Consider the following 21,677-nt stretch of genomic DNA (forward strand, 5'->3'; position numbering starts at 1 on the left):
TGAATTTCTAATCCCTCTGAAACTTAATAGCTAGAGTATCTTGTGATGAACGTCTAGCAGATTGCATTTAGTAATTAATAAATTGATATACAGTATGTGCTTTTTAGCAGGCTGCCATCTGTTCCTTCCCCTCACTGGGGACAACACTTATCCCGTAATTGTCACACAGTCAGGGTGGCATAAACAGACACAGTTTAGAACCTTGAATATTTTTAATTTTAATTTGTCATAATGATACTGATTTGTTTTAATGTATTTTAATATGACTGCAGAAACTTGATGGTGATTAACACCCCGAATAGGAAGTGACATCACATCTTTTAGCATAATCCTAGGATGCTCTGCAACTTTGAAAGATTTGAGTGCTGATTCCATCATGTGGCTTGCCACTGATCATCACTTCAGTTTCAGATGGCCCTGTTTATTTCTGCTGAGATCCTTCTCCCTGTAGGTAATATTAGCACTCAACTAAAACTTGCAAGAATTACAGTGTTTTCACCAAAATTTCAGCAAGGCAGAAGCAAAGGGTGTTCAGGCCTTCTGTTGGTGTAAACTTGTTCTAAGAAGGGTTTTCAGGGGGACTACAGCTTGCTTGGAAGCGTGCTGGAGCCAGGGGCATGGAAGGGCAGATTCCTCTTGCCTCTTGTGCAGGATGGCAGAGAGCAAATGAGAGCATTCAGTGTGTTCATGAAATTGTGGGGCACCTCCCTTGACATCTGGTGGCCTTTCTGTCTTTTCCATTTTCTGCCTTCATGTACTTGTACTTTATTTCCCTGATGGTTACTCTGAAGTTGTTTCTTCAGTGGAGGGAAAGGAGTTAGCTGCATTTGAAACAATACAGTGGAGTGCCAGAGGGTTCTGCAGTGTAAAAAAGCTCCTCCAGCTCTTCCTGTATGCCAGCTTTCCCCATAAATATCAATGCTATCAGAAGCTAAATAGAAGTTGCAGTTGTAAAATGTTTAAAATACCTAAAAAGTAACCAAGGGTAGTGGTGGTAGGGAAACCTGCAGTGCACATCCTTAAGGCCTAGCTTCAAAAGTGCACACATCATCATTATCATCACTGCTGGCCAAATGTATTGCATTATCTGGGTTGTGATTAGGGCATTAAACTTTCAACTCCCCTCCTCCAGGAACCTCAGCCATAGGTAGACTGGGCACCCTGGGCTTAAATGTGTAATGCCCATTCTTGTCTTTTTCATGACACTGTTTACAAGAGTTTGGGCTAACTAAGAGTAATCATTACACTTGTTCTAAATACATACTTACATAGAGAAGAGCAAGTTTGGAGCTTTGTTTTAAATTACAGGGACAATCTCAATTTTAAATGTGTCATTTACTCTGTCCTAAAAATTTATGGAAGAGAGAATAGGTCACTAAACACAGGTTCATTACAGGTTCAACCTGTAATGTGTGATGCTATGGACTGTGGTATTTTGCAAGGAATTTCCAGGGCTGGCTGTCATGAGGGAATCACTCTCTAATCACAGGGGTTTTCTTCTGTAGCTTAGGGTGCAGCAGGGGATTTGCTGCTGCCTTCCTGTTTTTACAAATTCTTTTTGAGATTGGTTGCTCTCATGGGATAGTACATCAGTAAAAATCACTATACTCCCCAAACAGGTAGGAATTGGTTTTCCGAGAAGTTTTCTCAGACAAGGGAATCTATATTCTGCCCACACACAGCTCCTGAGTAGTTTGCAACTCCCCCTGCTTCACTGGGAACAGTGATAAATACGTGTACACAGCAGAGCTCCATGGCCATGCCCTGGGGCAGACCAAACTTTGCCTTGATACAGACTGATGCTTTTGCTTCAGACCTGATTGAAAACCCTCAGCAGAAACCCAGCCAACATTACCATTGTAGGAGCACACAAATGAGTTGCCTAGAGAAGCAATTTACTGCTGACCAATTTCTCTAGAGCTCCTGTCCCATTTGCAGGCTCCTGCCCTGCAGCTCCTAAGATATAGTTGTCCATCTTCTGTAGAGGAATAATGACTCAAGGAGAAGTGTTGGGGAGCAGTGCAGCTCAGGGAGACAATGGGGAGTCACAGATCCTACCTTTGTGCCTCATTTCTTTTGAAGGACAGAGCATTAATGAGGTGCTGCCCTGAAACATGAAAGGAAGCTGAATAGAAAGGGAAAATGAGCTTTCACTCAACATGAAATTAAGATGTCAAAGAACAGAATTAATCAAGATACTGAGCAAAGTGAGGAGGAGAAGTTCTGTAATCATCTATACATCAACATTAGAAGCCTGCATAATAAACAGGAGTAGCTGAATTGCTCATTTAGGAGCATATTTTGACCTAATTGATATTACTGAAATGCACTGGGAAGTTCTGATTGATTGGAATATTAAAATTAATGGCTATAGCCTATTTAGGAACAATCAAATGTGGGGGAGAAAAGAGAAGGGAGGGACAATCTGTCAAGGGATACATTGCCTATTTGGAGACATTTGCACCAGAGAAACTTGTTCTGTCAAATACAAATGAGTTAACTTATTGTAACAACACACAAGTGGGGTGCTGCAAGTGTCTGCTACCAACTCACAGGATTTCTCTATTCTGTATTGGTGGGAAAATCTGCATTTACTTCAAGAACTTCAGTCTAAATTGTATGCAATGTCTCATGCTGCTAGTACTAAAACATCATGTGGCTAGTAATGAAAGACACTCCTAAAAATTATAGATGACTAATACCTAGACATTCACTGGGAACAGAACTAAAGCTGATGAAGAAGGGTGTATGTGTGCGTGTGTCTGTTTTCCTTCTTTAGCTCCACTACAAAACTGAAATGCTAATAGTACAGCCAAAGGGCTCTGTAAAGCATTCTGGTTGTATTTGTAGTCAAGTCAGATAGTATATATAGAATATGATGAAATATTTTCCATGCTAGCAGTGCTGCAGAAGGATATTAAGCACCAAATGTTGAAGACAGGTGTTTTGTAACCAGCAGGTCTGGCTCGTTTGCACTTGAAAGCTTCAAACTGGGAGGTAAAGGACTCTCTGGGCTGATGATGACATCTTTGGTCTCTTTTTCTTTGGTAGAACAATGAGAGATAACATACAAATATTTTGAGAAAAGATAAATGTGGTGACTGTGGAGGCTACAGCCTCTCATTCTGGTGTCCTTCAGAAGCAAAGCAGTGGAATACATAGTGGACGAATCACCTGAGTAGAAAATCAAGGGAGGGAAAAATACTTCATGCCAGTCCTCCTGGGTTCCTAGAAAGCCTTTATTGAGAAATTTACCTTTAGTCTTTTAACTTATTTTTCCAATAAAGACTATTTGTGTGGCAGAAGACTTCAGGTAAGTGTGTCACCTCAAAACCAGAACCTTTCTCAGTTAAAAGTGATCTCTCATTCGTACAAGTCTGAGTGGCTAGAGGGCACATTGCCAACCAATGGATCATTAAGAAATTATTACAAAATGAGTGTGTTTGTATCTGGTTTTGGCCTTGTGAACCTTCCACTGGTGACCTGTGAGCAAATCAGTCAGTACTGGTTAGGTCTGGGTGACAGAGGACAGGACACTGAGCTAATAGAATGAAAAAGCAGACGGGGTTTTGATGTCTGAGGACAGAGTTATATGTAGTGACTCCAGGATGTAGGTCATTTTCCTGGATAACAGGCCTCTTTCCTACAGACTAAAAGGTCTTACAGGGTTGTAAGATGGATAATAAAGTGAATGTGAATACAAATGTTCAGTGCAGAAAAATGGTAAAAAGATTGTTGGATGTTTTAACTGAAGTATATCATAGAAGGTATTTGGCTTTGACAGTTCTTCTGGAGCAGCGTGTCCAGGTCTTGCATCTGTAACTCTGGAGGGTGCTAACATTCTGGGGAATGGTGTTGAGGGTCATAAGAACAGGAAAAGAATTGGCAAGTCCATGAATGAAAGCCATGAGAAGTGTAATTTGTTTAACTTCTTCAAACCGTAGGGGATCGTTCATTGTCATGAAAAAGTGAAACCTGACAGTGAAGGACACTTAAGGATTCTGAACACAGGCATAGGAATGTGGTGTCTAGAAAGAGCAAAAACTCAAATAAGATGTACATTTGTAAAGATAAAAGCAAATGACCTCTACTGCAACTTAATAAGAGTGGCGATAGAATTTCTGCAGTAGAAATTTTTAAATAAAGTTTGATAGTTATTAATCTTTGAAAAATGCACAGCATGCTCACCTGCACTATTCTTCATGTAAGCACAGCCCCACAGGTAGCAGGGGAAGGATCCCATCAGCCAAGATCCAGGAAAATTAAGAATTACTATTGTGGATTTCTTTTTCCTCTTTAAATAAAGAGTCTATATGCATCTGTTTAAATGATGGTGTTTAATTTTCTGTTGCTACTGCACGTAAAGTTGCTGTGAGAATGAGAATCACTTTGATCTCTGTCCATCCAACAGCCTTGTGTAGTCTGCTGTGCACCACCACAATCCTTCAATATGTTAAGTGGTTTCCAACTCAAATGGTTTTCAACTCTCTCTGCAAATGTATATTTTCAAATATCTAGGTCTCCTGTAATGCTTTTTAAAAACAAAAAAATAGAAGTGACTAATGGTAGTGAAACAGTAAAAATATGGCTTATTTCTCTTTTCCTTGGTGAATAGTTTTGATGTCCATATCAACAGTAAGATTGGTGCAGATGTTTTTAGATCAGAATAACTAAGATATTAGTTTTATTTTTTAGGGAACATAAATTTCTACCCATTTCTTGTCAAGATGACGTTTTTCTTGTTCTAACTTATCAGAGTCATCTGGAAAATATATCACAAGATATATGAGACAGAAGCATAGCCTAATTCCATTGTCTGAAAGAGAAAGGGAAAAAAAATGCAAGCAGTAACCTTGCATAAGGATATTTGTAATTACAGACTGTCAAAGAAAATAGCATTAAAATCCTCGCTATCTAATATTTAAAGACATTAAAAGGCACTGAGCTTACACATTATCAATCCCAATTAAGATTAAAGGAGACTGGGACACATGTCAGTGCTGGTTGTGTGTCCACTGGGGTGAAAATAAATACAAATTGCTGAAATAAGAATAAATGAAGAGTCAATCAATGAAGCATTAGTGTTTTCAGGGATGCTTTGTTGTCACTTGACAATTCTACCAACCTCTAATTGCCTGATTTTGAAAAAGGGAACACTATTAAGGTTAATAGCTTCAGTATAAGATAACTTCATGTTGACAATATACCTGAAGGCAAATGGATTTAGATAAGCTAAATCAGAGCTGGATACGAAAGTCATGCTGTTAATAATACCTTATTTTATTTTTTTTTTAGAGTATGAAGGATCTGGGACAGAAGTTCAGAGAAAACACTCAAAATGTGGAGTTTGCAAATATAGGGCTGAGTGTGATGAAGATGCAGAAAATGTTGGGTAAGTAATAAGTTTTATTTAATGATATCAGTGAACAAAAATGTTTTTTAAAGAGTATGTGATCATCTGCTTGACCATGTTTTTTCCTTCTTGTGAAGCTGTAATGCTGTCCAATAGTGATGTGTTTGATATGTGTCTGTTAAGAACAAACCATCTGCAGCTGCAAGGTAAAGGGGGAAAATAAAGATCTGTATTAGAGAATCTTTATCAAATATTTCTCAAACACAGGACCTTGATTTGTTTTGTCTTGGCAACAAAAAGCCTGAAATCAAGCAGGAATGCAAAATAAATACTGATAATTTGTCTCTGAGATTTTTTTTCATCTGCATCATGGTTGTTCAGAAACTACTAGAAGCAGTGGTTTCTACCATTGCAAAGCTTGGATCTAAGCACAAACTTGAACTGAGGACCTGAGCCAGTCACTTCTTCCAAACTCACTGTGCCACTGGACCTCCTACATGCCCCCAGGGGAAAACTGGTGAAAACTACCAGTTACTTGTCAGAGATCAAGATGACTGATTAAGAAAAAAAGAGGATTTTGAAGACAGAAGGAGGCTGCATAAGCAGTTGCACCAAATTTCATTCACTGTTGAAGATTCCTGATGGTCAGAAAGGGAGGGAACATCATGGAGGAATGGGTTCCTTTCAATAGCACCATGAGGCATGAAGGTTTGTTGGGAGGTAAAAGAAGTCCCATGTCATTGATGAGGCTTTGTTTTCCCACAGCCATTTTCTTGGCTGTGTCTGGCAGAATGGAAGAAGCTTAACTAAGGGTCTGGGCTGATGTGTACATGGAGGGAACAGCATCTCAGAATAACAGTGCCTAAACATTGTTAATCAGGGGAGTCATTGGTTTTCTCCACTCCACCAGCTGGAATCCGTTTCGTGTTGAATTGTGTCTTAATTGTGCAAGATTTTGTTACAGGATATCAGCATGAGGACATCTCGGGCAGTAAAGCAGCTTAACACTAATATTCAAAATTAAATCACAGCATAAAAGGGAAACCAAAATGGTAATAGTACTCATGAATACTAGTATGATACTTCTCATTTCCATAAAATGTCAGAGAACTGAAGTAAACTTGCTTTTTTGTAAAGAGACAAATGAACTGTAGCTGGGTTTTATACTAATAATTTTGTGCAGTACTGCCTTGGTCTGTTTCATTTTTGACTGGCAAGATAGGTGTAGATTTGTTTGTTATATGCACTGAAATGTGTTCTTGGCTTTGGAATATAAATCTTGAAGCATTTGACTTCGGTAAAGGCTTGCCTAGTCATTATATAGTTGCAGAGTTGGCATTCCTGCAGCTATGTAGTATCTCTAATGGAGTTGGGATAAAGTTGAGGAAAGGGGAAGATTTGTTTCTGCTTTATTACATAAAATGAAGACATTCTCCTGCTTCTTAACACAGGAAGAGAGTGCTTTTTTTTCCCTAACATTTTTTTTAATTAGTCCTCATTAAAAAAAAAAAAAAAATGTGGGAACAAAAACTTTTACGTAGAAAATATTCCCTGAGGGCTGGTGACAGTCTATCAGATCATTTTTTCAGTTTTGCCAGTTTTCCAGCCTAAATAATTCAATTCATTTTTTTTTCCCCCCAGTACCTTTGACCATTATAATAGGCTTTAGTTATATGCATTGTCTGGTTAGATTTAGGTTAAATCATCTCTGATAACACAGATTGCCTTCACAAGTTTAATTTTAACAAGTCACATAGAAAGTTATGATCTTGCTTCAGTTAAGAAGTTAGGAATAGATTTCTTTTTTTTCCTAAAAACAAAACAAGATGGAATTGAAACCACTTGTTTTTGAAACTCAAGTAGAGCATCTCTTAAGAATTTTTATATCTTATTTGTGCTAATTTTCCTGTTGGGTTTCAACATGATTATTTGATCAAGATGTATAAAATTATTGACAGTACAAGGTCCTTTCAGAAGACTTGTATAAGCACTGCTCAGTTCGTACTATTTTTTATTTAATTTTACACCATCATACATCCACTACCAACACTAGTTCTAACAAATCACACAAGCAGCCTGATTTCATAAATATACTATCTTGATATTCCTTTTTAAGGCGTGAATTTGACCTCTCTAAATTTTTTGGATAGTGGGGTAATTTCTACTGAGCGACAGACTACATTCTAGTTCCATTTAAGTAGACCTCTTAGGCCTGGACAGCACTTGCTTGGACTTTGTGATGTTAAAGTATTTAATATCCATGTAATTACAGGAGGCATTTTAAGAGGATTTTGTTTCATGATAGTAACTGAATGAGTTAACTGAACCGTCTCCTGTGTTCAGTAGATCATCTCAAACCATACTCATGAGGTGCTAATATAGTCAATACACAATTAGGAATTTTTTCATCCTCTTTTCTAAGTGGTACAGTCCAAGACCTTAGAAATATCAGCTCTTTCTTTTCCAACTGGCCTTGAGAAGCCAAGTGATATCTGCACTCCCATTTTATGAATAAAAAATCCAGGTTAAAGATTAAATGATTAGGCAGCAGACAGGCAGTGAACTGGTGGAATGAGAGAGAGCCATTCCCCACAGTGTTGAGTGGTTTGAAGTAAGTGAGCCAGCATTCACGAGGAATCTCAGGACCTGCCAAAGGCCAGCCACAACAGGCTGGGACACAGAATAGGTAGATTTTCTCCCAGTAACAGAAAGATCCTGCTAAACACAGTTTTGGGCCATATGGATTGTGGTTTGTCTTCAGGGCCTGGGAGAATGTGGAAGTTCTACTCAAAGAGTGGCAGCACCTGAGAGTCCCAGGGAAAACTGTAGGATGATTCATGCAACAAAGAAGGAGGAGCAGGACCATAGAAGCAACATCTTGTAATTTCCTGGTATTTAGAGTAGGACTTGCTGGTGTCTTAGTACATCCTTTTTGGGGGTGCACCATGACAGTGTGAAGTGAGATGGGTGTGATTTGGAGCATAGGGAGTCCAATTTTGGTATAATGAAAAATGTTTCCACTCTGAGGGTGGTCAGACAATGAAACAAGGTGTCATAAAACTGTGGAGTTTCCATCCATGGAGTTGGTCTGAACCTGATCAGGCACAGCCCTGGGCCACTTTTGAACAGGGGACTGGACTAGATGACCTCTACACATCCCTTCAAGCCTAAATTATTCTGTCTTGTTACCAAATCCTGTGTTTTTTAAAAGCAAATTTAAACAAGTTCAGTTGCCCGCAGCTGAGATGCTAACTTGTAACATGGAGTGCAACTTTAATTTTTTGTTGCTCTTAAATCATATTTTCTCCCTTGAAAAATTTATGAATTTTTAGTTTTTATGCTTGGCATTAAAGCGTTATCACCATCTCTGATCAGAGTTGCTACATACACTTTGTTGCAGACAATCACATACAGTCTGAAGAATTCGGGCTTTGTACAGTTTTAGATTTGTATTTTAATTTTATTTCATTTCTCAGAAACATTATCTATCTAAACCAGAAGCAGCTGCAATGCATAGTAAATTTAATGCAAACATATAAACAACTTTGTAATTTCCACTGCTGCTGCAAAAAAATTTCGTTGTTGATTTTAAGTGGACTGATTGAGACAAAGAAATAAAGTCTGAGGAGATGGTTGTTATAAACAGCATGCCATACTTAGAAAATGAATGTTCAACTATATGCAAATCAGTACGTTCTGTATTTAAATGCAGAAAGGAATCAGGTTGAGGAAACATCATGGAAATATATTTCTCAGTATTTATTTTCTCACAGAACTTAAAAGTGTTTTAAAGAGTTGTTAGTTTACAGGCAGACTTTTCAAGAGCATAGAAAGTCACTTGTGAATTCACTAGTCTTAAGTTGCATAAATGCAGACTCTGCATATTGTCAATACTGTGTTTTTTCTGTAGGTCTGTGGTAACAGGATGCAGACCACAGCTTTCACGTGGATTGGCCATGGGTTTTTTTTTTCCCCTTTAGGGACAAAACCAAAATGTAGGTTGTACATGTCATGGGAAAAGCAAAGCTGCATCCTCAGGCCAGTCAGTAGCTCCCTTTCTACCCTGCCCATCAAAATCCCTGTCTCATCAGAACCTTCTTCTGCTGTGATGAAAAGACAGCTTATTACATGTAATGGTGCAAAACATGGAATCATGGAATGGTTTGAGCTAGAAGGAACCCTAAAGATCCTCTAGTTCCAACACCCCTGCATGATCAGAGACACTTCACGCTAGACCAGGCTGCTCAAAGTCCCATCTAACCTGGCCTTGCAGAGGAGTGAGAAAAGACATGAGGTTGGTAAATTTAAACTTTTTTTTGTGGGAAACTGGCCAGAAGCCTAAAGACATAGACTATGAGGGTGGTGAGCATTTTCTGCTAGAATTTTGAATCTGAAATGAAATCAGGTAGAGAAGTAGAAATGTAGGTGGCAGTGCACAGTTGTGGGGCCACCTGGATGTGATGGTGTAAATACTATGGGCCACCAATCCAAACAGATACTACTTGCTGTTGATATATTCTGGGGCAGCCAGACTGCAGTTTCTTCTTAGCACAAACTGGACTTTTCAGTTCTGCTGATTGTTCATGTGGTAGAGAGAAATAGATCATCCTACCAGTACACAAGCAGAATATGGTATATGAATAATATTGAAACACTTAGAATAATACAGTATGAACACAAAACAAATTTAACAAGATCTGTCTGTAAAATAATTTTCATCAGTGTAGCACTTAGACCAACTCCTCCAATGAAAGCAGTGTGTAAATATTTGTAATACCATTGTGGCTATTAAGAACTCCAAGTGAATTTTTGAAAAACTCAGGAGAATAACTTTCAGTGTAATTTTTATAAGACTTCTAAACAAGAGGATACCTCAGTTTACTGCATATGATTAAAACTGAAATTATTGTTTAGAGTCTTTTGAGAGCATAAAAACTTTATTTATTTATTTTTACAATAGCCACCTTCAGCACTGGCAAAGAAACTGCTACTCAAAACTTGTGGATTTGGTTTTTTTTTTGTTATTGTGATTAGAAAGATGGGCTCCTAAGCATATACATTTCTTCATAAGACCTTAATTTTTAAATGGTCCTGAATTGTATATATTTTTTTAAGCTTCTTACTATTACGTGGTCATTTTTTTCCACAAGTTTCTTCTTACACATGCTCTTTCCATGCTCAGAGTAAGGGAGGAAATTTTAATACTTACCTATTAAATATAAAATATATATTCCATTTATAGTAAATGTAAAGAATCCAGAGATACACTGTTTTAATATTAACATTTAAAGTATACTGAATCAATTGAAGAACAGAGGTTTCATCTCACATTTTTTTCTTCAAATGTGATGTCTCTTTCCAACATAAAAAGTAGCATTGCTTAATGAAGAGTTATATCCTCTGCTTTTGCTCTGGTTTGTGTGATTTGTCTCCTTCTTCTTGCCTGTCAAAGCACTGCTAGATACCCAAATAAAACAATGCACCAACATCTAGCAAGTACTGGAAGGAATGTTGCTTTAAAAGGCATTTTAAAGTGTGTTGTTTATTTTCAGGGGAATAATATTTAGAGTGAAATCACAAACTATAGAATGGTTTAGGTTGGAAGTGATCTCTTGGGAGTCATCTGGTCCAGGCTCCCTTCCTGCACTGCAGCCAGGGATAGTTCAATCAGATTCCTCAAGGGCTCCTCCAGGAGAGCTCTGACCATCTCCATGAAGGGCAAAGTGGTGTCTGGCTGTCTGTTCAAGGGCTGAGCTGCTCTCACTTTGAGGAATAATTTCTTTGTGTACCATCAGAACTTCTGCCATGGCCTTTGTTTTACATCAGACATTTCCCTCGCTCTGCTGGGGACCAGGCTGTGATGCAGCCCCTCAGTCTGCTGCTCCCCTGAACCCTCAGGTCCATTTCTGCAGGGCTGCTTCTCCACCAGTCCACCCCAGTCTGTCCTCTGGCTTTCCCTTCCTCTTCAGACTTCAGGAGGTTTCTCCAGCTTATCAAGGCTCTACTTGAGTTGTCATTTTGGCCTCCATCTAATGCTCAGTAACAAGCTTCCTTTCCTCCAGTGCCTAAGTGGCTAGAATAAACTTGATTAATTAGAGGTTAAAATAACATTTTTCTTATTTTTATTATTTTCCTCTTTGATAGGAAAATCATTAACTTAAACATAGCCTCACTGTAAAAGTTCAAATGTGTCATGATCCCAGTTTTACCTATATTTTGCTTTTCAACATGTAAAATATGGAAATGAGATTCTGAGCACAATAAGTCTTTTTTTTTTTTAGATCAGTGTACCATGCTATCAAAGACCTGTTTTGACTCTCAATGTAGATTCTCAAGAAAGATTGACAACTGATCCCCAAGTAGACCTTTCACGGATAAGATTTTATGAGGTATACTTCAGAAAGAAAATGTGTCTCAGCAACATATTGATTCAACTGGCCTATAATTTACATACTGTTTATTTTCCCAATGGACAAGCCAGAAATTCGTAAGTGTTCACACTAAGAAAAAAGAATATGGACATTTTAAAGACCCACCCTCTGCCTTGTGTGTCTTCCAGGGAAAGATTTGGTCTGTTTGAAGTATGGCCTATTGGTTTATACATGCCTCTTCTGGCCACTTTTTCACTCATTTATGATAGCCAAGTTTTGGGTTGGTTTGTTTTTTTTGACCTTTTTAGGATATGGTATCATATGTAGGTATTCATAAGGAAGGGTGTCTTAATCCTGTGCAAATACAATTCACAGCTTTCTGCTCCAGCAGAAAAACATTCTAAGTACCTGTGTGCAAAAAAAGGCACAAAACCAAGAGAGGAAATGAACCTAAAAAAGGGATTTATGGTTGTGTGGGCTCACTGAATCATGTAAAATTGGCCTACAGGAAATCCTGATGTGAAAAGAATAGCAAAATGGTCTTTGCATTATACTTACAAATAAGAAATGGAATAGATCCTAGATGGATAATAATTGAGGCTTGTTTGTTTTATGTATATTTTTAATGATTTTTGAAGCAACGTGTGCTAAGTCTTTGAAGGTTTCTGTTATTCAAGAGTGGAGGGAGTGTTAGGGCTTGTGAGAGCAAGCATAAGTTCCCCACATGTGCTTCTAGAAACCCACTACAGGTAAGGACTAATTTTTTTCAGTGAAGGGATGGCTGAAAAGTACCTGAAACTTATGGTATTTAAAGGGTGTTCTGCATTGGTGGGTAGAAGTAAAAGCTGAAAGGCAGCTCAAGCAGAACACAGAGCAGCTTGTAGAATTGAAATCTACTTCTCTTGCCCTTACCTTCTCAGTGCTGCTAAGGGGTTTTTAAACAAACCTAATGAAGATACAACTCTAGTTGAACGGGTAGAGAAATCACTTTGAAATCCAGATTTTCTTAGTTCAGGTTTCACCTGGGAAGACTAGCACACAGGGGAAGAAACATCAAATTGAAGGGCAATCCTTCATTTGACATGGTTATCTTCTTAACTGCAATTGCAACACCTCTTCTGTTTCAATTCACCAATATTTATTCCATCAGGCATGCACTTACCCATCTGTGTGCATTTCACACACTTCCTTTTACTCGAGTGTTTCCATTTTACATTGGTAAGCAGATGTGCCAGTAAATAGGTGGGTACCTGAGAAAGCTTTCTGTTGCTGTCAGCTACTGGGAAGGGGTAGCAAGCAGCACTCTGTGAAGCCAGGCCAAAAAAACCCCACATTTGAGAGCAAATCCCCCATGGGCACAAATGCAGTTGTCTGATCTCTTGGTTGGAAATGCCAATCTCTCTCAGTATCCAATCCCACTCCACAAGCCTGTAATGCTTTTCCTTTCCTTTTCCTTTTTTCTTTTATCTCCCTTTTCTTCGTATCTACCATGGGTTTTAAGCATACAGAACTTGAAAAAACCACGTACACCTTGAAGCCTGAAAATAAAAAGGAGCCTTGAAATGTGTTCTCATCTCTGGGGATCTAATTAATTTACTGATAGCAGCAAGTGCTCTCACAGCCTGAGCTCATTTCAAACTTGTCACCGTTTTACTAAACACATTTTCTCTGTTACTCCTAGTAGCCCTTTATAAATGAACTGTACATTCTTATTTCCTGTTTATTAAAAGCACCTAACATTTTGTTTTGTTTAATTATAGCACTTTTTATTTCCTGAAATTGAAATGCTTCTCTGTTTGACTTAGGGAGTTAATGAACAAAGCCCATGCAACTTCTAAAAGCATGCTGTCACAGGGAATCTGAATTTTGGTTTGATTCTGGAAAGCAAGTTGGTGCCTTTTTTTCTTAGCATCTCAACTGTCTGATGATGGATGGGTGACAAAATTAAGGGTTTTTTTTTCTGTATACCCTTGTGCACCAGGGAAACACCTGAGTATGTCCTGCTGACTTTCCAGAGCTAAGAGAGAAAAAAGGTCTGTTGAGGACACTGAGCAGCAACCCTCTTTTGCAAGACATCAACTTGGAGAATTAGCTACCTGTTTCAGTCCTTTTGGTTAAAGCCAATAGGAAGGTTATCATGTCTTGTTATCTTGTGCTCTGACTCCTTTTATACCAGTGTGACTTTTACACCAAGCTGTTACAGCAAATACTTGAAGCACACCTTTATTTGTCTCTGGTATGAATCATCAAGCACTTTCAAGATGTCCTTAGTACACATTTTTACTAAGTGCATTTTCCTTAAGTGACTAACACGTTTCTTCTGAAGGTAGAGCTGAGCAGCCATACATCAGGCTGAAGATGCCAGCTGGCAGTTTTTCTTTATTTTTGCTAGGGCACCAAGCAGGATTATGTTAAACACATACCAAAGCCAACATCAGCGTGGCTTTGGGGCTCAGGCTGTAGAGTCCTCACTCAGTATTAAGTGGTTTCTTCCACGTGACCCCCGGAGTCAGACTGGCTGTTCACCTCAGCTGTAGTTGTCTCATATTCATCTTCCAGGTCTGTTTGCAGCATGGAAGAAGCTCAGACCTAGGTTTAAACCTCAGTTTTCACTAGAAGCTTAAATACAAGATGCTGTTCTACAGTTATTATGACTGACATCAGCATATTCTATTGTCTCCTTGGGTTGTGTCAGCCATCCAAACTCAGACCAGCCTTTAGCATTTATGAAAACATACTGAGGGTTCAAAATATCAGCACTTCAAGAGGTTATAGATGGTTTAGTTCTCACATAAGAAATTAAATTCCTATATAACTAGGAAACAAACTTTCTATATAAATAGGAAATAGAGGTTCTGTATCTGAATAATTTTGTTGTGTACCTACCTGTCTACACCATCAAACACATGCATACAGCACACCTCATTTTTATTACTTCAGGTAAGTAGGGAATAAAAGCTATGATGTTGTCTCAACAAATACAGGATAGTGTTTTAATACATCTTTAAAATGAGTGGAAGTAAGGTAGAAAATTTTGTTCAAAATACCTTCTCTATATATTCTAAAATCCTAACTGAAACTCTGCTGATACAGGCTTTCCATTGCTTTGTGTTTTATAGAATTTCTTTCTGTTTCATATTATTTCCCTTCTCTCCAGTTGTATAACCTAATATTTTTGTCTTGGGGGTGCGCTCATGTGGAATTGTATTATATTTGTTAAAAATTTCAGATGAAATTGTGTAGTCATGGGTAAGAAATAAAGACTAAGATGGGAAACTGTCCCACCCCTGGCAGTCACCCCACGCCCCCAAGGAAGTGATTCTGCCCCTGTACTCAGTGCTGGTGAGGCCACACCTCGAGTTCTGTGTCCAGTTCTGGGCCCCTCAGTTCAGGAAGGAGATTGAGGTCCTGGAGCAGGTCCAAAGGAGGGCAACCAGGCTGGTGAAGGGACTCCAGCACAGATCCTATGAGGAGAGGCTGAGGGAGCTGGGGCTGTTCAGCCTGGAGAAGAGGAGGCTCAGGGGAGACCTCATCACTCTACAACTCCCTGAAAGGAGGGGGCAGCCGGGGGGGGTTTGGTCTCTTTTCCCAGGCAACTCTCAGCAAGACAAGAGGGCACGGTCTCAAGTTGTGCCAGGGGAGGTTTAGGTTGGATATTAGAAAGAATTTCTTTACTGAGAGGTTGATCAGACATTGGAATGGGCTGCCCAGGGAAGTGGTGGATTCTCCATCCCTGGAGATATTTAAAAAGAGACTGGATGTGGCACTCAGTGCCATGGTCTGGTAACTGCAGCAGTAGTGGATCAAGGGTTGGACTTGATGATCTCTGAGGTCCCTTCCAACCCAACTGATTCTATGATTCTATGATTTCCACCCCTGGGAGTCACCTTTTCCCCTTTGGCAGTAACCTTTCCAACCCTGGCAGTCACAGGCCCATCCTGCTCCAACCTGAGCAAGCAGCTGTGAGCCCATAGCATCTAGTCAGGGGCCTTCAGCTGCTTCATGCTGCCCCAACCCTTGTGAACATGTCACAGGCTCTCTTCTTGCAGGTTTGTTTTTGGGTTTTTTAAAGATTATTATTTTTCTACTTTAAAAATTTTGTTGTGAAATTACTTTCTGCACATTGAAGGTTAGAGCTAAGACTGAGAGTGTTTATCAGAAAAACAGGAATTCACAGCTTCCCCCAAAACAAGCATTTGGCAATACTAAGAAAGTTAACATTTAATATTAGGTGTTAAATCTTAACACAGTGAAGCATGAAAATGTAGGCAGTTTCCAACCAGTTTTAACTCTAGCCTGCAATGCCACCACGAGAAACAGAAAACTGTTTTCAAAAAGTGACCTTTTTTGTCACCAGGAATGACAAAACCCAACAGTAATTATAATTCTACAGCCCTTGGATGGTCAGTACAGACAGATTTAGAGCTGTTTGAGCACAGAAACACAAATGGAGTTTGTCTGGAGGTATATATACCCATGTCCTCAGACGTGACAAGGATGGGTGCACTCAGGCGTCGGTGGTTTCCGAGAGCTGAGGCTGTGTGAAGGTATCTGTCAGCACAGAGCCAATGTCATACAAATTAGGACTAACTCTCTGCTCATGTGTGTCAATAAATGTGCAGACTGCTAGCTGCGAGACTTTTATTTGCATCTAGTGAATCCTAAAAACACCCTCATTAGGCTTAAAATCATGTGGGAGCATGTTAGCAAAATAGTCCTTCTTGTCCTGGGTCTAAGGTTTGCAGCCATTACCAGTTCTAGGAAGAAATGTTTCCATATGTTCCTCACATTGATATTTAGCAGCTTCGTGAGCATTTTGAGGTAGGTCCTTAAGAAGTGTAGAGACTCATTCCTAGGGCAGGTTTTTTTACTATCAGTAGGTGCAGTTAAAAACTGTTTGCACCAGAGATGTTATTTTGTCTAGCAACAGTCTGAAGGTCACAGGCTTGAAATATTACTGGCAAAAATAGCATCTTTAAATTTAGATAACAAAAGGTTCTCATGCTCGTGGAACAAGAGGGAGAGAAGAAAGTACACTGTCCATCTTTAGTGTGTCTGCAGCATGGAATCAGGTTCAGCTGCAGAATTTGTTACCGATTTGTGGCACACATATGGCTATTTAATCATTTAGCTGTACCTGGAACAGCTGAAAAGAACATAAAAAACCTGGCAAGTTGGCAGCTTGGGGGGCTTTTCCCCACCCCATCTCCTAAAAGAGTGAATCAAGATGAAGCTAGCAGCCAGTCCTAGTAACATACTATGTGCCCTCTGTGTAGGGCTTTCTGGCAAGAGGAAGACCCACATGGCCACTGCCAGCATCTTAGAAGATGCAGGGTGGCTCTTTCTGGTCTCTCAGCATTAGAAACAGCTTAAGGGAGAGCTGGACCCCAGGTCCTTTGTTCTGCAGCAACACTTTCTGGATTTTTTTACTTTTGCCACTCCAGAGGCAGAGCAGAGCTTGCAGAGCAATGCGAAACACACAGAGAAGCTTTTATTCAAAAACAGAGATCCAGTTAAAAAATGGGAATATTGATTGAAATAAATGAGGGGGAGTGTGGGACTTGGGAAGCTGAAAACTTTACTGTGCCAGTTGCACATGTAAACTATCAGGACTTTTTTTCTGGGGCAACAGAGCTATCTAAGAGAAAACAGGTTAGATCTATCTAAGTCATTGGCTGTCCTATATTTGGTTGGTTAGGAGCTAGCTACATACTAGGTCTTAAATTTTCCCACTTTCACTTTACTAGCCCTAGTTGCAAATTATATGGAAAATGCTGTGTCTAAAGTAACCAAAGTGTCAATTGGATGTAGTATGAAATAATTCAGATTGCATAATTCCGTTTTAAAACAACATAATAAATCTGCTGTTAACTTTCGAAGGTTTGAATGGATGCTTTGCTGAAATGACACAGACAACCAAGCATATTGATTCTGCATAGCCTCTGAAATAGAGTCCTTTTCTTTTTGTTTCCTCTTCAGGGATCCTGGCAGCCCCCCAAAAATAGGATATTCGTCAGGTTTTGTTCACAATGAAGAACAGGCATCACAAACTCTTGTATTAATGTAGTAAATCTTCCTAGCGATGTGTTATCAATTTTCAGGTGTTAATCAATGTTATTGATATTGCAGTAAAAGAAAAATAAACAGCACTACATTATTAAAAAGCACACTGAAGAACCTATTCATAATTTTGATGTCTCAGGCTTAGAAGCAGAATGTAGAATTCCTCAGTAACCTCATGCAACACTTTTTTCTCTCCTGGTATTAGTGAGTGAGCTAATGTTTACTCAGGACTCAACATGACAATTTTTTGTTTGCTGGATGTCAATTTTGTTCTGCCATATGTTTCCATTAACAGGTGTGTATGTAATATAGACTGCAGTGGATACAGTTTTAATCCTGTATGTGCTTCTGATGGAAGTTCCTATAACAATCCCTGCTTTGTTAGAGAAGCATCTTGTCTGAGGCAAGAGCAGATTGACATCAGGCATCTTGGACACTGCTCAGGTAGGCTTAATTTTGGTTTTCTGGTAAATATAAATTATGACATGAGCAGGCTTGGTAGAGCTTTTCCATTTTTGATCAGAAGTCACTGATCCAGTTATCAGTGAACACCTTGCCTGTATTTTAGAGTTCCCCATGCAGAGGTTTGTTTACCCTATATACATACTGTGTTTACATTACCTTCCTTTGTCTGCTCCTACCTGCAAAAACAGCAAAAACTCTCAGGGCAACCTAAGTAATAGTCCAGTGGCTCTTACCTGAGGGGGTGGTAAAAAAGTAGGAGAGCAAGAGTAATACCAGTGGGGGAGCCATGTACCTTCTTGCTGCTGTGTGCTGTACAATGTACTTCCGAGGTGAGTCAAGTTTGGCTCCAAATTTGGCACAAATATTTATCCATTTCCTCTTCCAGTGTTGTAATAGTCCACTGCTTTGTAGTTAATTCAGTACATGACTTCAATTTTGGGGTCTTGCAGTTAGGACCCTCTAGTGGAAATAACAGCTTTCTACCATCTCTTTGCCAGTGACATCTAGATATGTAACTCGGTTTCAAAACCAAAACAGACTGTCACCAAAATAACCTTGGTCCATCCCACGGAAATGTTTTTAGTTTAAAACTTGCAGCTTGAGGTATGCCATGTGTTGGTCTGGATGCTGGGATTACTGACTCTGTTGCTGACCAGAAGTGCTACCAGCCTGGTTGTTTAGAAGGAACAATGTGGGAACTGTTTTACTGCAATTGAAACACTTTTTTGAATATTATTCTACCTTCTTAATGACATACATGTAGTGACCTGGAAATAAGCCTTTCCTAATAGCTACCCATGCATGTGTTTATCATCTAGAAGCAGATGAAACAAATGCAATTGGAAAGAAAGACGATGGCATGCAGTATCGGCCAGAGGTGAAAGGTACTGTGCTGACTTTGTGCTGGTTTGGTTATGGTTTCACAAGATGAGAAAACAGTGCATGCAAATCCCTTCTCGTCTGCCTTAGAGCTTTGATTTCTGTAACTGAGACAGACCTGTGAACAGCTCCTTTCTTACAGCACGTTGCAAGGCTGGCAAGAAGGAGATGTGAATGGTTTGTGAGTTTTGCCTGCTGTATTCCTCCAAGCTGCTCCCCACCCTGTGCAGCCATCACAGGGTTAGACTCCCCCCAAGAAAATTACTTTGCTGTGACGTTCTTGATCAAAGATCAAATGACACAAGTGAAAAGACATAGTGAAAAATGTCATAGTGAATATTCGTAGTGAATATTCACATGCCTTCTCTCCCATGACCCCAGCTTTTCTGGTAGCTTCTGAAACAAAAAGGCAGATACTATATTTGTTAGGTTGTTTTTAAATGTTTTCCGTAAACTAATGTGCTGAATCACATTGCTTGAAAAATGTTTTACCTGCATGAACCTTACCTTATCTTTTATAACCTTTGTATAAATGAAATAAGGCAGAGTTTCACTTTCTGCTTAGTTATTTTGTGTGTGTGTTAGGTGCATCCTCAGAACAAATATGCTTCTGCATGTCATGGCTCTTTCTGAAAGTGTGCTTTCCAGGACAAAATGCCTCTGTCTTTCTCAAGTTATTATTAAAGAGAATATCTTCATATGTATTAATTAACCCTCTTTTTCTCATAAATAACTGCACTGATAGAACAGAATATGATATGATATGATATGATACGATATGATATGAAACTTATTCCACCAAGTCTTTCTAGTAACAATGATAGTGGTCTGAGAACTAATCAGTGCATTGTATTTGTTTCTCATACTATGTGCACTGATGTACAAACATTTCAGATGTGCTCCTCAGCCCCCTGTGCTCCTAGGAGCAGTGCAAAAGTTCCTGCTAGCATTGCCACCCTCAGGCAATGCCATGCCAACCCTTGGCTTACCTATGGCAATGTTGTTGGTATCACTTTGCCCCACTGATTCTAATGTGTAGGCCTCCCACTCAGTCCCACCATCTGATGCTCAAAGGCACATTTTCCCCTTCAGGACAGATGGAGCCTATCATATCACAGCATACCTCGTGTCTCAGTCTCTTATGTGGTTTAAAACCCCCAAGTTTTGGTGGAGGCACCAGTCCTGGAGCCAGATATTGGTATCTTGGGCATACTTATTTCTTAAAAAATCTCCCCCCTGTTACTCGAAGGATTGAGAAAAACACAGCCTGTGCTTTCAGAATTGTAATAATTTTTCCCAGAGAGGAATCCTCTGTAGTCTCTTTTGTTTGACCTCAGCCTTTTTGTTGCTGTATTGTTGGTACCCACACGAAAGAGCAGGAATGGATAGTAGTCTGAAGGTTGTACTGAGTTCTTCAGTCTTGTGGTGCCATCCCTAATTTGGGCCCCAGGGAGGCAGCAAACTTCCCTGAAAAGAAGGTTTGGTCTGCAAATGGGTGCTTCCTTTCCACACAGGAGGGAACCACCAGTGACTGTAACTCACTATTGTTTCTTCTCTTAATGCACATTTTGTTGTGAGGTGTCAGTATCTTTGCTCTGTTCATTCTAGTCTTGAGTTTTTTTCTGTCCTTATACTGGTTTTGCACTCCCATGGCCTCCCAGAATAAAGCCATCCCAACACAGCTTTCAACATTCCCTGTGTTCTTTTCCTCTTTCCTAAATCCTCTTTATTTTCACTCCATATAACGTACCAGTTGGAATGATTTAATGTCAATTTTCACTTACATTATGAAGGCATAAAAGGCACCAAATGGAATATAGATCTTATTATGTGATGTAATGAAACACCACTTTTGCTTCCTATCCAGAAGTTACAGCCTTTTATTCATTGCATATAAATTGGTCTTGAAATCCACTTAGCAGAAAAAACATTGTATATAATTATTATTAATATGTATAGCTTTTGTGGTGTCAAGCTTGGCAAATGATGTGCACAGAGGGAGTATACCTTGTGCAAATACTTAACAATTTTTTCTATGCAGTAGTCAGGTTTTCTTCAGAGAACCTGCACTGAGGTACTTCGAATGACTTTTTCCTCTGGGATAAGAGAACAGACCACACTTCTGTCTACTTTTGCTTTAAATTCCTGTGAGTTATTCTTGTTACACCCTATTCTCTGAATGTGTAATACCTTCTAGTCTGTAGAACCATAGCCATGACAGCTGTCTTCTCCTGCAGTACAAGTATCTACCTAAAGTTACATCAGAAATGGCTTTCTTCCCAGAGTCAGCTGTCTTGCTAGTTCTATGACACGAAGATGGGCATCAGAGGTTCAGGTTGTGTGCATGCCTCTTCCTTCTGTGGAGTATCTGAACTCTTGTATTCAGACACTCTTTCAAAGCTCCTACACCAGTTAAATTTTTCACTTTGAAGCTCTGAAGCAATCTAGCAGGCCTCTCAGATTAAAAATGGATTCCTGTCAATAGGTGGGTAAATGTGGAAGTTTTGCCTCTGTCTCATTGTGGCTGCAGCTACGTGGCTGCCTTT

At 39.4% G+C, this 21,677-nt stretch overlaps 1 protein-coding gene across 1 annotated transcript in view; it reads left to right on the forward strand.

Moving 5' to 3' along the window:
- The window catches only part of TMEFF1 (transmembrane protein with EGF like and two follistatin like domains 1), a 117,879-nt gene that overhangs the window by 87,171 nt on the left and 9,031 nt on the right, over positions 1-21,677 (forward strand). The window contains exons 5-7 of the mRNA XM_071736923.1: positions 5,296-5,392; positions 18,083-18,231; positions 19,071-19,136. Of these exons, the coding sequence (XP_071593024.1) occupies positions 5,296-5,392; positions 18,083-18,231; positions 19,071-19,136 (312 nt within the window). The remainder of the gene's footprint in view (positions 1-5,295; positions 5,393-18,082; positions 18,232-19,070; positions 19,137-21,677) is intronic.

The sequence above is a fragment of the Heliangelus exortis genome, chromosome 2 (genome assembly GCF_036169615.1).
Source record: "Heliangelus exortis chromosome 2, bHelExo1.hap1, whole genome shotgun sequence".
Lineage (NCBI taxonomy): Eukaryota > Metazoa > Chordata > Aves > Apodiformes > Trochilidae > Heliangelus > Heliangelus exortis.